Genomic DNA, 17,538 nt, shown 5'->3' with positions numbered 1-17,538 from the left:
GGAAATAATTTTCTCTTTGTTTTTAAACTGAAGAATGCGTGTATAATAAATAGTAACAATACATATATAAAATTTATCTGAATAGTAACAATGTAGGTACATTGTACACTCGATAATGAAAAATTTTAATTGGAATTATGTGTACTTACAAGACTTATGATGTACCGACTTACATATTAAATATAATATATTGTATATAATGTGTATATTGTATTCCTACTTTCTATATTAAATGTTAACTCCGCCGTAGTAATAGTTAAAGTCCGCGGAAATACAAAATTTAATTCAATGAAGATTTTCTTTATATTTTTAAGAATTACAATTTTTTTTTTTGAAATTCATAAATAATATTTTTAATATAAATTAAGATTATGCAATTATTATATACAAATTATAAAAAAATAAATGAGGGAAATTTTTTAGCTCAAAAATATTAAAAATATTTTAAAATTATAACATGTGTAGAATGTGTAGATAAGTCATTATTAATATTTGATGGAAATTACAAACATCTACGGATATTCATTTTTGAGTTACAACTAAATAAGAAAATCAATTTTGTTAAAAACTAGATTTAGGTTAAAAAAAACACCAGTTTTTCCCGATTATTTTTTTAAATACTTGGAATTTTCAATTTTTATCTCCTAAAAGTACCAATTACATTAATTTTTGAATAAATGTACTAAATTTGAAAACCAAAGTATTGTTTCTAATAAACACATTTCATTGTTAAATCAATAGATTCATCATTCCTCTGAGGATGTAAAATATTAAATATAATTAAAAGTTCTATTTACGTTCATACATGTGTACGCATCTTTCTAATGAATTAAAATAACAATAAATTATAAAAAAAAATGTTATCTTTGAGTTAATAGTGTTAATACACAATTTAGTATTTAAGTACGATAATAGGTAGTGTCATCATTGGGTGGCTTCTTCCGTCATATTTTTCATGTTTTTATTACTCATATCAAATTTACTTATTGTTCTATGAATAGATTGTAAATACCTTGTAAAAATAAAAAAAAAAAAAAAGTACGATAGGGATTCTATTTATAAGTACATCTTACGTGCGTTAAGAATTAAGATATAGAAAACTGTTACCTATAGTATCATAATTGTTTTATATAACTATACAAAGTACTATACCTACTCCATTATAATTTATAAATAAGGAAATAATGAAAAAACGGGCATCGCCCATTTGCACCAAAATAAAAAAGGTGTTTTTTCCGTCAGCCCATTTGCGCCAATGAACCAAATGTACCTGATATAATTATAACAAAGTAATATAAATTTTGCTCAAATAATAATAATCAATACAATTGTATTTAAATTATAATCAATTGTAAGAATTTTTTTAAAATAATAACCAATAATACATATTTTTTTAAAACAATTATCAGGATTGATGTAAATTGTTTTTAAAAACTCTAGAATATAGGTAATAATAGTTGATAATATGCAGTTTCAAAATCTATAGACTTATAAAAATAACTTTATTTTACGTTAAAAACACGACGTATTTTAAATATATGAATTAACCAAGTCATTAATGTAAAATGTTTACGGAATAAACATACCCTTTTTATTTTGGCGCAAATAGGTAACCCCCAAAAAACATATTTTTGGAATTAACTAAATTAATATAAATAAACTTTTAAAAATAATATATTTCTTATCATTATATCATTATTTAATCATTAAAAAAATTAATTATTTTTATGTTTTAAATTATACTTAAAAATTAAGATTGCAATTGTATAGTTCACAATGTTAGATAATTAAATAATCATGATCGGTAAGTCAAACTAATTTTGAAATAAAAACATGTAATATTTATTTCACTTTTAACACCTCTGATTGTGATGTAATGGGTCAAAAGGGCTTTCATTGCTGGACGCACAACCTGGAGAAAGGATTTGATAATAGCCATCATATACAGATAGCATCACTATATGGAGTCATGGACATTGGACATATAATGTGCCTCTCTCCAACTTCAAACGTTATAACAATATTACCATATGTTAAAATTTAATTTACTTTATGATAACAATTTATTATTACTCCAATAGTATATACTATATACAATATGTATTATGTACCCTATACATTTATTGATAATTAAATGTTATTTTCAAAGTCACATCAACATTAATACTCCAGCCATAAACAATAACAGATTAACAGATAACCTATTTACACACGAATTTAAATAAATTTAATTAAACACGAGGAGATAAAACATAACTTCCATAACACCACTGTGAATTATTCAATTAATAATTTCAGAAAATTTATAAAATTGTATTTATATATACTCACATAAATTAGTTAGATTGTAAAAACAAATTTAGTAGATAGACACAATATGATTACATTTAATAAGTTTTAACCTTTTTTTCGTGTAATATATTTAATTATCGGAAAGCTACTAAATTGTACAATACAGAATCTCAAAACCAAAGTAATATAATTTTGAAAGTCAATACGATCTAACAAAAAATACGTTTCTTCCTTAAATGAACACGATTTAAATATTTAAACAAATTTGACAATACTAATATATAAAGCTTTAAATTCTAAAAAAAAAACTTACATTTATTAGCTGAAATTTCTCTTCGGTAAGCCTGAAACAAAATAAAAATATTAATTAAAAACAGGAATATGTATAAATCTTTAAAAATAGTTTCGATATTCTATTTTTATGTTCTTAATACTTTTATTATTTACAATATATAATATATAATAGCTATAAGTAAATTTGGTGATAAAATAAACAAAATACGTAATATTAGTAAAGATATAAATTGAAATCATATTTAGCAGAAAAAACTATATGTATATAATGTTTATAATAATAAAAAATTTATCTGTGTATATTTATTTTCTTCATAGGTAACGTTTTACTTTTAATTTTTAACAGAATTTTTTATAAATTGAAGATGCATGTTCAAAGATAGCTTTATATATTCAAGTGAAATGTCACTTGAAGAATATTTTATTTTACGTTTTTTATTACAATTAAGATTAATATTAATCTATTACTATTTATTTTTTAATTATTTATCTTTAATTACATAATATAATTTATAACCCAACAAATAAAACTAATAAAACTATTTTTATGTTAAATCTATGAAAAATTGTTATGATTTTTTACTTATGTCTATACTTGAAAATTGTAATAACAACGAAAATACAATATAACATTGTTACTTGATAAACAAAAAGTCAACCAATTGGAATGCTACTTCTATTGGAAAAATAAAAAAGGTCACTTTGGGCTGTAGTATTCGGCGATATTCTTTGAGAACAGATGGCCATAAAAGCCTGAAATCATCGGTATCAATGACTTTACATCATAGGCGTTACAAATCTATGCAGTCAAATAAAATATAAAATAATTTTAAATATTAAATATGTATCCATTTTATTATTTATTTTTAAAATATAATCCCCAATTTTTCTTGTAATAATAAATTTATATAAATTATGTTTATTTTATACTATTAATTATACTAAATAACTATATTTTTAAATATTTAAATTTTAATATTATTTGTTTAAGGAGTGACCTATAGCTATATAAATTAATTTTTTTTCAAATAAGAACGATCCTTTTATTTACTACAAATATTAAATTATTAATTAAATTAATTTTTGAAAATGTAAATGTATATAAATTCAAATTCAAATGAGTATAGTTTTTGATTTTTTTAACTTTGTTTATTGAAAATAATAAGTCAATTAATTGATTTAGAAGATATGGGGGCTATGATGATGGTCCGAAAATTATAGAAATTAATATTAGTTTATCATATATAATTTGTAAAAATATTCCTAGTATATACCAAATTTAATGTAACATATACTTTATATTTTTGTAAAACCATCTTCAAGACTATCATATCATAATATACATTTAAATAGGTTAAAAACTACTCGTTAAAATTTCGATTTAGATAAGCACATCAAAATTTAAAATAAAATAACTTGCTTAACAATTTGCAATAAAATGGTTTTCATTTAAAAAAGAATAAGTTTTTATCACCAAAGCACACTTCTTAAAAAAAAAATTAAATACATTAAATATATTCCTTAAGTATATACTTATAAGTTCCTATGCCAGAATATGAACAAATTATTTAAGGGAAAAATTATCGGTAGGGGTGGGAGGTAGGATGCTTGATAAATGAATTAGTAAATATTAATGTAATAATATAATAATATAATATAATAGGTCTCATTCGTCCACAAGGACAAGTATTAAAAAGTAAATAATAATATTATTATTTTATTTTAAACTAATGCACCGATAGCCGAGGTCATTAGAGATTTATATGTAAGTAGTAGTATTGTTTTTTAAGACTAATAACATAATATATATATATAGTTCTTACAAGCTTTTCAACAAAGTAATTTCAACTTTATAGACACTTTGTACGTACTTAAAAGCTATTAAAAAGTAAGAGTAATATGTGTAGAATTCAAAACTTAAATAGATTTGATATTAAAATTAATGTTTTGTATACAAAAATTCATCAAATATCTACGGCAAGACATATATTATAATTAATAATATTTAAAAAATATTATATAAATATATTTTTTAAATATTAAACGTTACTTTTAACTACGCACGTACATATTTATACGCCAATCACTGGGAAATATAGCAATAGGTACTATTGTTATATGAGCGAAATCACGGTGTTCCTATCATATACGTGCATTATACTTCATTCGATTTATAAACCACAAAATTCTTTAATAATATACAATTAATATAGTGTGTAATGCAAGACGTAAAGTATATGATGTAGACTGTCGACAGTAGTAAAAACTACCACGGTACCCAAAACCACAATTGAAGTGATATAAAAAGTCTGTCTCTCGTTTATGTACCTACCTATATATATGTAAAATATACAATGATTAATGTATATTGTATACTCTATATTTCAAATATAAATAATTGCGGTATGTATGACTGTGGTTGTTAAATATTGGCTTTTCATAACTCAGCAAACATTTATGCCACTTTAATTTGCATCTTTAATGGCCTAGATTTGATGAAAATAACAATATGCCGATGTAAAAATACTGTATGGAAAAAAATAGAAATTAAAGGAAATAACCATACTATCTTCATTCCATATTGTAATCGACGTTACATCAATGCATCTCGTGAAGTAAAATTGATTCAGCTTTAGTTAATGAACCACTTAACTCAATTTTTTAACTCAGGACGAATTGTGTGACAATTACCTTTTTGCTTATTAAAACTAAAAATATTGAAATTCAAATAATTATAATGATATTAAAAGTTTTATTTATGAATAATAAATGTATATTGTGTATTATGTAACATTGTAACAAGTTAGGTAAACCTAATGTAAACTAACATAACACCTAACAATAATATATTATTATATATCATACAATACATTTACAAAACTTCATAGCTAATTGTAAGGGTTTAAATCTAGTTAAAACTTATATAATTTGTCATAGTAAAATCAAAATAAATTCTATTTCGTTAAAATTAAACATTTTGGTACAAAAAAGTATAAAAATAATTGACAACATTAAACCGTATAGGTTATACTATAAAGGAAAAACATGACTATTGTACCGTATAAATTATACAGATATATATTGTTCTTGTTATATGTGCGCTGAACAAAGTAATTAACTATTTAGACACATTATATTTAATTGACATAATATAATAGCTATTTTTAAATTGACATAATGTTAAATGTTTTAAAAACATTATTTTATTCAATTAAACGTTTTTAATTCTACACAAATTTAATATTATTCGGATGTAGTGAATAGTGTTTTATTTTAATTCACTTTGACATCACGCTTTACCATAATGAACTTAAAATATTGACTATCGCTAAAATATAACAGTGAATTACGAAAATGAAAATGAACAAAATTATTTTTTTTTATGATTTATATGTAAAACGTTTGTAGACTTGTTTTTTTTGTAAATTACGTTAATAGTATAATATTGATACAAAAAAAAAAAAATACAAATGCGTAATATGCACAGTTCAACAAACTGAAAATCTAATGGAAAATAAGGGATAAGTGCACTTAGCAAAATGCAAGTTGAATAGAAGTTGAAGTGACTTAACTCGTTCAAGTTGCAGGGGAATAAATGTGAAACGAAATCGATTTTTAAAACCACATTATAGGTACAAGTTTCTAATAAGTTTTATGAGCAACTTCAAATTAAGTAAGTCGTACAAGATGAACAGATGTTTGAATTGATAGAATTATTTATACCTACCCGGTATCGACTTTAAAATTCTAAGTATATGTGTTTTATCGTGTAGATAATAATGGTTTTTCGAGGACAATAAATAGTTAACCAGTATTGCAATGAAAATTCGAAAAAAATATATTTTTAAAACCTTGGGAAAGTTGCTCTGTTATATAATAGATAAGAGTATATCTTAATTTTAACCTTTAACTCAAAGCACCAACTAGATTCGATTTATTACCAAAATTGACCTTCAAACTTGAAGATTGAAGCATTTTCACTGTGCTACTAAAAGTGATGCTAGATACAAAATCATACATTTTTGCTAAATTATAAATTATTAATAAATTCTCAATTCGTTCAATTGATATATTATATGAAATAATCTATAGCCATGTATCTACATATATGTCAAAGTTTTGACAAAAAATAATTATACAAAAAAATGTATGTTTAAATCCAATATTTATAGGAATCCAATAGTATAATAGCATAGGCACTGTTTATAACCATAAACATCTCGAAAATTAAAAAATATTTTCATCATATTTGTTTCAAAATCTATTGAAATAATAATTAATCAAGAATAAAAAATTTGATTCTTTAAAAAAATATGAATACTACATAGTGCTTTAAAAGTAGATAAATAATAATAGTTATAAACGACTAAATAGTATGATGATCTTTATAATACTTAAAAAGAAAAGCTTTTAAAACAGATGTTACATTAATAATTACCTATATAAACTTATCAGTAATTTTACCAGATGCTCACAGATGAAAGAAAAAGCATTTTAGAAAGTGCCAGAAGCGACATTATTAAGCCCTTTTTCTTAATACCTAATAAAATCCACAATTAACTGTATTATAAATATAATTCAATACATAAAATATGTTGAATACGCAAAACATAATTCACAAAGATGTTTTTTTTAAAATACTAGGCGATTATTATTTATAAAATAAACATAGTGGAAGATTAATTTTAAAGAATTGATCTTTTATATTTTATATAAATAATGAAAAGTAATGAAAATACCATAAAATTATTCATTTTTTACGAGAAAACTTTAAAGATTCCATAATATATATTTATAAAGAATACCAGAAAAGTTACTATACTGATTGGTAGGTTTGAGAATCTTTCCATTTAGTTGGTTACTGTAATGAATTTGTTAAATTGTAATTCAGTGTTTGAATCATTGCATTCAAAAAACTATTTTCAGCGGAGACGGTATAAAGCTTTTATTCCTAAAAATATAATAAAAATTATTTATTTTACAATGCATAATTAATTAAATTATTAATACCTAAGGTATACTGAGCCATGATTAATAATTTTTGGATAACAAAAGAAATTACTACAGGGGAGAAGAAAACTCTAAAACAAAAGACTAATAACATACTATTTGCTTGTGAAAAGTGGTGTTGGAGACGTATGGAAAAAAAAGTAAGCGAGAAAAGAAAAATAATGAAGATGTACTAACTTAAGTCAAAGAAACATGAACCATAATAATATAATAAATGTCATAATGCGATGACGGCAAAGGAAAAACTACTATATAGGAACACCAATAAATACATACATGCCGTAATTTAAAAAAAATTCAGCGATAGTTACAGGACTTATGCCGGATTAATATGGCTTGCAGAACAAGAAATTAAGAATGAAATTAAATGATATGTACCAACCCAATACGTCAATAAAAAAAAAAAACCGTTTACTTATTTCTAAAAATAAATAATATTGTCCAACGCCCATTATACAACACATTTAATCATAAATATAATAGGTACGGAAATAGGTATGTTTATAAATCCGAATTTAAATACTGTGGTCTTCTATGGTAAGTTAATTTAAATGATGTAAACAAATCAAAGAATTGATAAAAAATTAAAGACCGATTAAATTAAAACACTTTAATTTTAAAATAATTATTTAGAATATTATCAATATTCAAAATTTTGTTATAATAGCTATTAAAAAATATTTAAAACATAGGCATGATTTTTTTATAAGCATTCAAAATACAAAATTTAGCAATTTTTGTCAAAATCATGAAAAATGTATAAAAAAAAAATATTCAATTTAGCTATAGGATGAAAATAAATATTTTTTATAATATATATTTCAATATATAAAAAGTTTTTATTCATAAGTAGTTTCTACACCAAAAATTAAAAAAATATTAAGCATATTTTTTTTTATAAAAAATTTCAATAAATTCGGACAAAGTTATGTAAGTAGAGTTAAGATTTTAGTTATTTTATTGTGGTTCAAAAATATTTTTCATGGAGATTTGAAACTTATAACTATATTGTTGTATATAATATACACAATGACATTTTCAAATGCAATGTTTTCGATAAAAATTAATTTAACCTTCTGTAATACTTGGTTATATATATATATATAGGCTAATAGATAGTTTCTCTCAGAATTGTCTTTTAATGCCATAATTTAATCATTGAATTTAAACTTAACGCATCTATTACAGTGGCTTACTCAATGGCGAGAATAACACCCAAAACCTACTGGCTACTGTACAGTAGAAGTGTTTAATATCTTTCTTCCATTTTTTTTTTTTAATGTTCATATTTTTATGAACTACTTTTTATGTAAAATTTCATACATATATAATGTAACATTCATTGTCGAGTAACAATAAAATAGTTGAGATAAATTCATATAATACCTCCAATACTTAAATAAAACAAAGTATAACCAATATAGTATTAATTATTATTATATCAAATTTAATTGTTTAATAATTTTTACTACTTAAAAAAAACATAACTCTATTAATATTACATACTTTCAAACATCATTTATACGCATAATATTCATAATAAGATTTACCTTATATACATTATATTTTTTTCAATGTTTTCATAGTTGTATTTTATTTATGAAACGATTCGGTTCTTTTACAGTAAATTCTAACTCGGTTAAATATTAAGCATAATCAAACAAGATATGAATTTACAATAAATTGAAATGTTCAGTATTTGGCAGGCCATTTATCAAATAGGATTTTGTCAGTTTTCAATTTGATCAGAAGTAGACATGCTTCGCGAAAACACTTTTCGTTTTCCAGAAGACCGATAAAATTATTAAGTGAGATTCGAATAATACTACGTTGCTTTTAGCAAATGTCAGTCCTGATTTAAGAATTCAACAAATGTATTTTTGAGATAAAACAATAAAAAAAAACTATCTACATGAAAATATTTATATTTACATGTTAGATCCACGTATTTATCCTTCTTAGCACAATAAAGTAAAATCTAATAAAATGTAAAAATTGATAGGTGATATAATACAATTTAAATCGTACATAACATAATAATTAAATTATATAATATACTCTTTTAATTTCAATTAGAATATTTAATATATATTTGTAAAAATAAAAAATGGTAAAATTATCTCCAGTTTATACCAAACTTTTATTTTTAACTCAAGCTGGAATTATTACATTTTGAGTTTTTATAAACTTATACAGAGATCAATATACATTCTGTCAGTTCAAACTACTTACCGTAATTTTTGTTGCAATTTTAATGACAAAAAATAGTTCGAATATTTAATGTCGAAAAAACAAAAAAAGCTATGGTATACAAGAAAAAATGTAATATCATATATCTTACTTTAACAAACGTTTTTGAATTAAAAATTGAATTTTAATATTAATAATTTGAAATATAAATTTAATGTTTTAACGTGTATAATATTTAATCAGTAATCACTAATTACTCAGCAAAATCAACAACATTATTGCTTTACTCAATATTTATGTACATATAATATAAAATTCCTTTAAATTCTGAGCGGAACGATGAGTATATTAATTTTATCATGATGTTTTTATTTTTGTGGATGAGTACACAAGAAGTTATCGATAAAATGGTTCGATTTTCAAAAATGATAAAATGGGGATGATTTTTGATATAAATTTGGATCTAATTTGTACCTACAAAAAATTAAAGAAAAACGGGAATTTTTACAAAATGTATTTTGTTTTTTTATGTAACTCGAAAACGAATAACCGTAGATACTTGAAATTTTCACCAAATGTTTATATTATCGTTTTTTATTTATGATAAAATTATTAAAATACTTCGATTATTTTTAATATATTTATAGCATAAGAATTTTTTAACTTTTTTTTAGTTTTCTTTTATAAATGTCAATTAAAAATTATTTATCGGGTAGAAATGCTTGAAAATGTAATACAAAGCTACTCATAAACTATTAGTTTCACCAAATGTATTATCATTTTCATTATATGATTACATTTTTAATTTTTTAACTTTTTAAAGTTATTTATAAGCATGAGAAACTTTCAGTTTTTTTTATTCTAATTTCTAAAAATGTTCATAAAAAATATATACAATAATATTATACTTAATTTTTTTTTAAATGTTATTTATTTAATAGGTATTATAAAGTATATTTATATATATATATATTTTTTTTTTAACTATTTTTTTGTTTTACTGTATTTACAGACATACATAATTAAGTTTTGTCTTATATATATATATATAATATTATAGTAATTAAATACTATTAATATAACAAATGCAATATTTTCGGAAAATATTACATCAACTCACTATATAGTACTAAAATTAAAACAACTGACTTTATAATAGCTATATAAAAAAACATATCACATGATTTAATAATATAAGCTGTTTGCGCTCAGAATCGTTTTCGTATACAATGATATATCATTGAATACAAATTTTACACGCTTATAATAGTAACCCACTCGACACCTGATGTACTGCAGCTGTGCGGTACCTATTTGTCTATCTTTTTTTTTTTTTTTAATAATGGTTTTAAACTTTTAAATTATAACTTACTAGGACATTTTATAATTAAAATCTTAAATCTCAGTTATTAAACATAATGATAATTAAAATTACAATTATTGCGTGATATATAATAAAAGAGCTTGTTTCATAAATTATCCTATAAACAATTTTCAAATGAATGAACAGAAATCTAACGGGTTTGTTAGAATCATACTGTGGAAGATGGCTTACTTTCATATTTATAGTTTCGATTGACAAATGGCTATAAAGAATGGGCAAAAATTTGATTTTAATTCGCATCAAAAGCACCGACGATAAAGGTCATTCGGCTAATCGTTTCTGGAGAAAGAAAAATGAGGAGGAGAAAGTAAAAATGGAAGGATAAGATAACGAATATAGAGAGATATAACTAATAACGATACACTTAGCATATAAAACCTTTTATTGCTAGTAGTTTAACTAACTCAGGAGTCAAAATGTTCTTTTATGTCATTATTTTAGCATTTGAATGAATTTATCATAAATATTTAAGATAATTATTAAACCAGGTATTTATTTTTTATTTTTTATGTATCCATATATTATATACGGTCTGTTAATTTAAAATTTTTATTTTTCAGTATTCGATTGCATATCCTATAGGAAATTATTAAGCATTCATTAGCTTAAATGTTTTAAACATAACCTTTTTTTGTTTCGCCATTATTTTGATTACCTATATTACTTTTCACAACTATGCAGTTTAACGTGTACGCTTTTAGTAAATGTGTAATTCCAAACCCTTTATTCATTAGGTACTAAAATTTATTAAGACAAATTATTATAATAAGTATAATAATTAAGTGATATTGAATACAGTTAAAGCTGTTTTATGTAATTATAAATAAAGCGTATTTAAAATTAATACATAGATTCTTTTTTAATATTAAACGAATTTCTATTTTACTTAAATATTGAAATATTATAGCACATGTTTGTAATTCATATTCAGAAAATCTTATTTCACAAAAATACATTTTATAAATATTTATTATTTACACAATCAACAATTCTTAGTAATACAAAATTATAAAACCCAAACATAAAAAATAAACCATTTTTATAGACAGTATAAAATCCATCTAAATAAAATTATTTGTGATGTATAAAAACTTATCAAATTTCTATTGTCCTTTCAAAATTTTTCTCTGGGATATGTTTATTCTTAGTTATTTTTTATCTTATTTTTTTTATCCTTATAGAATAAATATTATTTTACAATTATGATACACCTACAATCTAAGTTCAATATTTTTCAACACATTTTATTTCACCATAAAATAAATATCCTTCGGTACATGCGTGTTAAAATAATTTATAAAAACAATCCAATCAATGTACTAATTATTATACACATGTCATATCAATATTCTAGGTTCTTACTCAAAAGTTACACCATTTAAAAATATTTTTCAAAAAGTAAAATATTAATTTAAAAATAAATCGTACGCATTGAAAAATTAATTTTAAGTAAATTAATAGCAATTATTAAAACACCTATATTACGTATAAAAATTGAAGTTTACAAAAAAAAAACAATAATTATAACACATAATCATATAACAGATTTCTAAAATTATTATTTTTGAATAACACAATATTCATATACAAATCTTAAATACTAATTGTATTATAATGATAGACATAATTAAATAATTTTTATTCTACGGTGTAAATGATTGAAACCAGTATTAAGACAAAACATCCTGACTTACTACTCAAAAAATGACATTTAATTGTAATTATAATATCAGATATTTATTATTTTTCTATTTATAAAATTACTTACTTATCGATATTTATAAATTTACTTATTACGCAGAGAAAGCTATAATAAAAACTCTAATTTATCCTCAGGCAGTATTACAAAAACGGAAAACTTGAAATGGTTGTAACATTAAATAAATAACAAACTAATAATACTACAATGGCTATATAAAAGCTGAGGCCTTTTACCTTTTTATTAATTGTTCTTGTTATAAATATGTTTTAACTCTGACAATACATTGATTTATATAGTCAATCATTTTACTTGGCATTGTAAAAATTTAAAAAAAAACTATAATAATTATTTACTTTTCGTTAACTGACCTTCTGTTTACAGATGAATAGAGAATAATGCTCACGATTAGTTTCGTAAACACTATAAATACAAAAATGAAACAAATGTGCCATGGTCACTATTGGTACCCAAGAAAAACAATACACAGTGAAAGCATATGAAGACGAATAAAAGGGAACTAATATTTTTAAGAATTCTATTTTATCTTCTGTTTAGTATCGGATGCTATATATAATATAGGTGCAAGTGGTGTGGTCGGTCGTGATATTCTTTGCATCACTTCTATATCATAAGATTTTTTAGGTTAATTGAACACTATCAGCAGTAAATTGATACTATTATTATAATCACGTAGAATTTCAACAATTTGTGTGTTGGAAGAAATGTCTACTATTTTTTTTAAATTATGAATATATTTGTAATACATAGGTACCTACAACGGTTTAACAATATTAATTATTATTATTCATATTAACATTTTTCGTTCCAATGTATTAATACAAATTGGTTTGAAACATTCATGAAAACAATTGAAACATATATTACCTATATAATAACATAATAATATAAGCTTTAAGAGAGCGTATTTTATCAATTGTAGTACAGCTATAACAAAAAAAAAATTATACTTAAATTACTTAATGATAATATTAAAACATAATTTTTATGTTCAGAAAATGTGTATAACGTATATTTTAGATTCTGAAAGGAGCGAAGAATATGTAGTTATTGTTATTACAATGATGTGTTTTATTTATTTATTTTATCTTAATTATTAATGTTTTATAATACAAAAGGTAGTTCTATATTCACATCGATAAATCTGTTAGTGTTAAATCCCTAAACTTACCTACTAGAAGGTTTTAGTAGCAAATTTTATTTAGATCAAGGGTGGCTAACCTGTGGCACGCGTGCCTTTTGCACCACACATTTGACGTTATTGAATGGTACGCTAACATCAGAAAAAATAACATAATATATTAAATGTTATTATAATATTATGTTATTAAATACATTATAATTATATTATTGTAGAATAATTGTTGTAAATTTAGTTTCCATAAAAATTGGATACTCAAACCTAAAATTTACGATTTTAGTTATTTTATTGATCGTCTTCGCAGACTTGAAATTGTTCGTCATTATTATGTCTTATTATTATTTTGTACGGGTACAAGGTACCTGGTACATAATACAATTGTTAATATTATATACATCGATATTGACTAAGTTCTATAAGATGTTATTTTTTATCAAGAATAAGTTCAACCTACTGAAATAAGGAAACACATGACATTTTAGTGATAAATTTATTATCATATTAAACCTATTCTTCCACAAATAAGATGCAAAGCTTCAATCAGAATCGTTTTTTTATATAAGACGATTTATCGTTGAATTTAAATTTAATACACGATTTACTTATCAATAATTAAGAACACTTAAATATGCATCATCAGTTTTCCAAGTTTGCTTTTATTGAATCAATATTTAACAATATATATATAGATATATATACATATATAAATATTCAACCTATGTAAAAAATAAATAATCGTCTTAGGTAATTTATATTATCGTTAGGTAATTTATTTGTTGAAATTAAATATTAAAAATATGTAAATTGATATTAAGTTTCATGTGCATATATAGAATTAGCGATTGTACATCGTAATCAAAAAAGTTTAAAATAGTGGGTGAGGTATGTACCTACACATGAAAAGAAAATCGATGACGAAATAAATTAATAAATCAATATTGCACATAAAAAAAACTAACAGAATATACAGAGATCGAGGTTTCAACAATATCATTTTGCCTAGATGATAGATAGACAGCAGTGAATTAAAATGTTTAATACATAACTTTGAAAGCCTTGATAAATCATCATAATATTTAAAAACAACTCTGAGTGTAGCTCGTTTTATTATAATGTGTATGCTACGTAGAACTATATTATTAAAATTGTAATTTATGAGTAAATTATAGGTATGTTTTAGGTAGGATTCGTAAAATGCAATGAATATAGAAATTAAATTATTACAGTAACTATTTAATTGAGTACTAAAATTAACTATTTAAGCTATTATTGTTAAAGTGTTTGGTACCTATTGCAGTATTATTATTACTACCGTAGAAACTTAATTATATAAATGTATCAAGTACTTTAAAGATAAGTAATTGAAAAAGACATTTTACAAATTGCTTAAAGAACCTCGAAAAAAGCAGATAAGAGTTAAGCAAGTGCCCGCTTTTAACAAAATATGGACTAAACCAATCAGAATTTTATTATTTATAAAATTCAACAATTTATTATTCCTATTGAACAAAAAACTAATACCAAACTATATAGGTACATCTTCATGGTTTTAAATTAAAAATACGCTATATTTCACAGATGATTTTTAAAACAATTATAACATATATGTTATATCAGTTCACAATTATACTTGATATATATTGATAAATACATAAAGACCTATATTTATCATTCTATTAAAAATAATCAAAAATAAATTTCTCAACTTTTATAAATAATTATTGGCATGCCAATGATATTAAAAGCCTAATGTTAACCATAATTATTTTTGAATAACTGCATGTGTATTTTGTCTATTTAACAAAAAAAGAAACTGAAGTAGTAAATTATATAATATACGTAAACTAATGGACAATGTTGACAATTAAGTTACATTTTAAAATTATAATATAATTAAAATTGTTATTATAAAAATCAAATAAGGAAAACTTTTCAATAATTAATAAGATACAATTATGTAGGTATTAATCTTATTTATGGTACACTATACACACATAAATAATTTATTACGTGGTATCATCAACAATATTACTATTTACTAAATTGTATATTTTTCTAAAAATACAACTTAAACACATTAATAGAACGAAAACTTAAAAGTCCTCATAAGAAAAACATTAGTAGAATAATATTATGTTGATGCGACCTTGGATGAACGATACTTTTCAGTTTGTTCACAACAACATGTCATTAGTCTATAGAAAACACACAAACATTTTCTTGTTAAGTATCAGTGTAACACATAAAAAATAATCAGAGCTCAACTTAGGGAGAGGGGCTAGGGGGCTGTAGCTCCGGGCTCCGATATTATTTTGGGCTCTGGACCCCTGTTGAATGATTATGAATATTAAAGTGGCACTGTGAAATTTTATGATATTATTATTGCTTTAGTTAAACATTTAAATTATGTATATCAGTAAACATTAGTTAATATTTTTAATTTGTACTAACATTATTATAACCATATATAGATAGTTAATAATTATATTTAAATTGTATACAGGTATTAAAAATTAAATTATGTCCTGTGATTAAAAATTTTTTAAACTAATGCAATTATGTTATATTTTAATGTTCACTGTCTTTTTTAAATTACATTTGACAAATATTAAAGGTCCCTAAAATTATATTGCCCCCAGCCCATATTTCCTAAATTGGGCTCTGAAAATAATATAGGGAATACTTTATGTACTTTAAATAATTTTGGAATTTGGACGTAGTTTTAATAAAATTCCAATTAACTATAAAAATTAGTTAAAAAAATTCCAAAATCACATTAAAATAAATGCAACTGTGAATGTACCTATAGGCTATAATAGTACATGAACAAGTGAGCTGTGTTAATTATCACAAATTAAATAAAAATCATTACTAACAAACATTAATTTATTTTATAATTAACATTAATAGCATATCAATTGGTAGAATTGACGATGTATTAATAATTATTTGAATATATTTAATATTGCCCAAAAAAAGTATGCTTAAATAAATATGACATAATATTAAACAAATGTTTATTAATAAGATAAGTATAATTCTTATTTAAATGAAATCTTTTATATTTAGTCTAATGTAATTTATGTTAATTAGATGAAGTTAATTGTAAACTTTATTAATTGAAAACTGTTGATGAGAAAGTTTTTAATAATATGGTTACGTGAATTTGTATTTATATTTTGTACTGATGCTATAATAATTAAGAATACACAAATTTATTCTGCATCAAAAAACAAACAAGCATATACCTAACTTTGTTTAAAATAACATAAATATTCTTTTAAATACGATTTAGAATTATTCATTGTATATACATAAATATGTTTTATGCACAAAAGTATGGATTAAAATAATTAGGAAGTTATACTTAAATTTAATTTATCATCTACAAAATTCAAGGAACTTCACTTAAGCATTTTGCATTTTTATTTTAATTTACAGATATAAGATAAGTTAAACTAAATTTAATTTTAATAAGGCAGGACAGCTGTATCCCGTCTCGCCGCC

General features: G+C 22.5%; 1 protein-coding gene across 1 annotated transcript in view; it reads right to left on the bottom strand.

Moving 5' to 3' along the window:
- Positions 1-17,538, bottom strand: part of LOC132929360 (leishmanolysin-like peptidase) — a 64,949-nt gene that overhangs the window by 24,420 nt on the left and 22,991 nt on the right. The window contains exon 3 of the mRNA XM_060994676.1: positions 2,606-2,636. Coding sequence (XP_060850659.1) covers positions 2,606-2,636 — 31 coding nt within the window. The remainder of the gene's footprint in view (positions 1-2,605; positions 2,637-17,538) is intronic.

Source organism: Rhopalosiphum padi, chromosome 4 (genome assembly GCF_020882245.1).
Source record: "Rhopalosiphum padi isolate XX-2018 chromosome 4, ASM2088224v1, whole genome shotgun sequence".
NCBI lineage: Eukaryota > Metazoa > Arthropoda > Insecta > Hemiptera > Aphididae > Rhopalosiphum > Rhopalosiphum padi.
The sequence above is the reverse complement of the archived record's forward strand: the minus strand, read 5'-3'. Positions and strand labels throughout refer to the sequence as shown.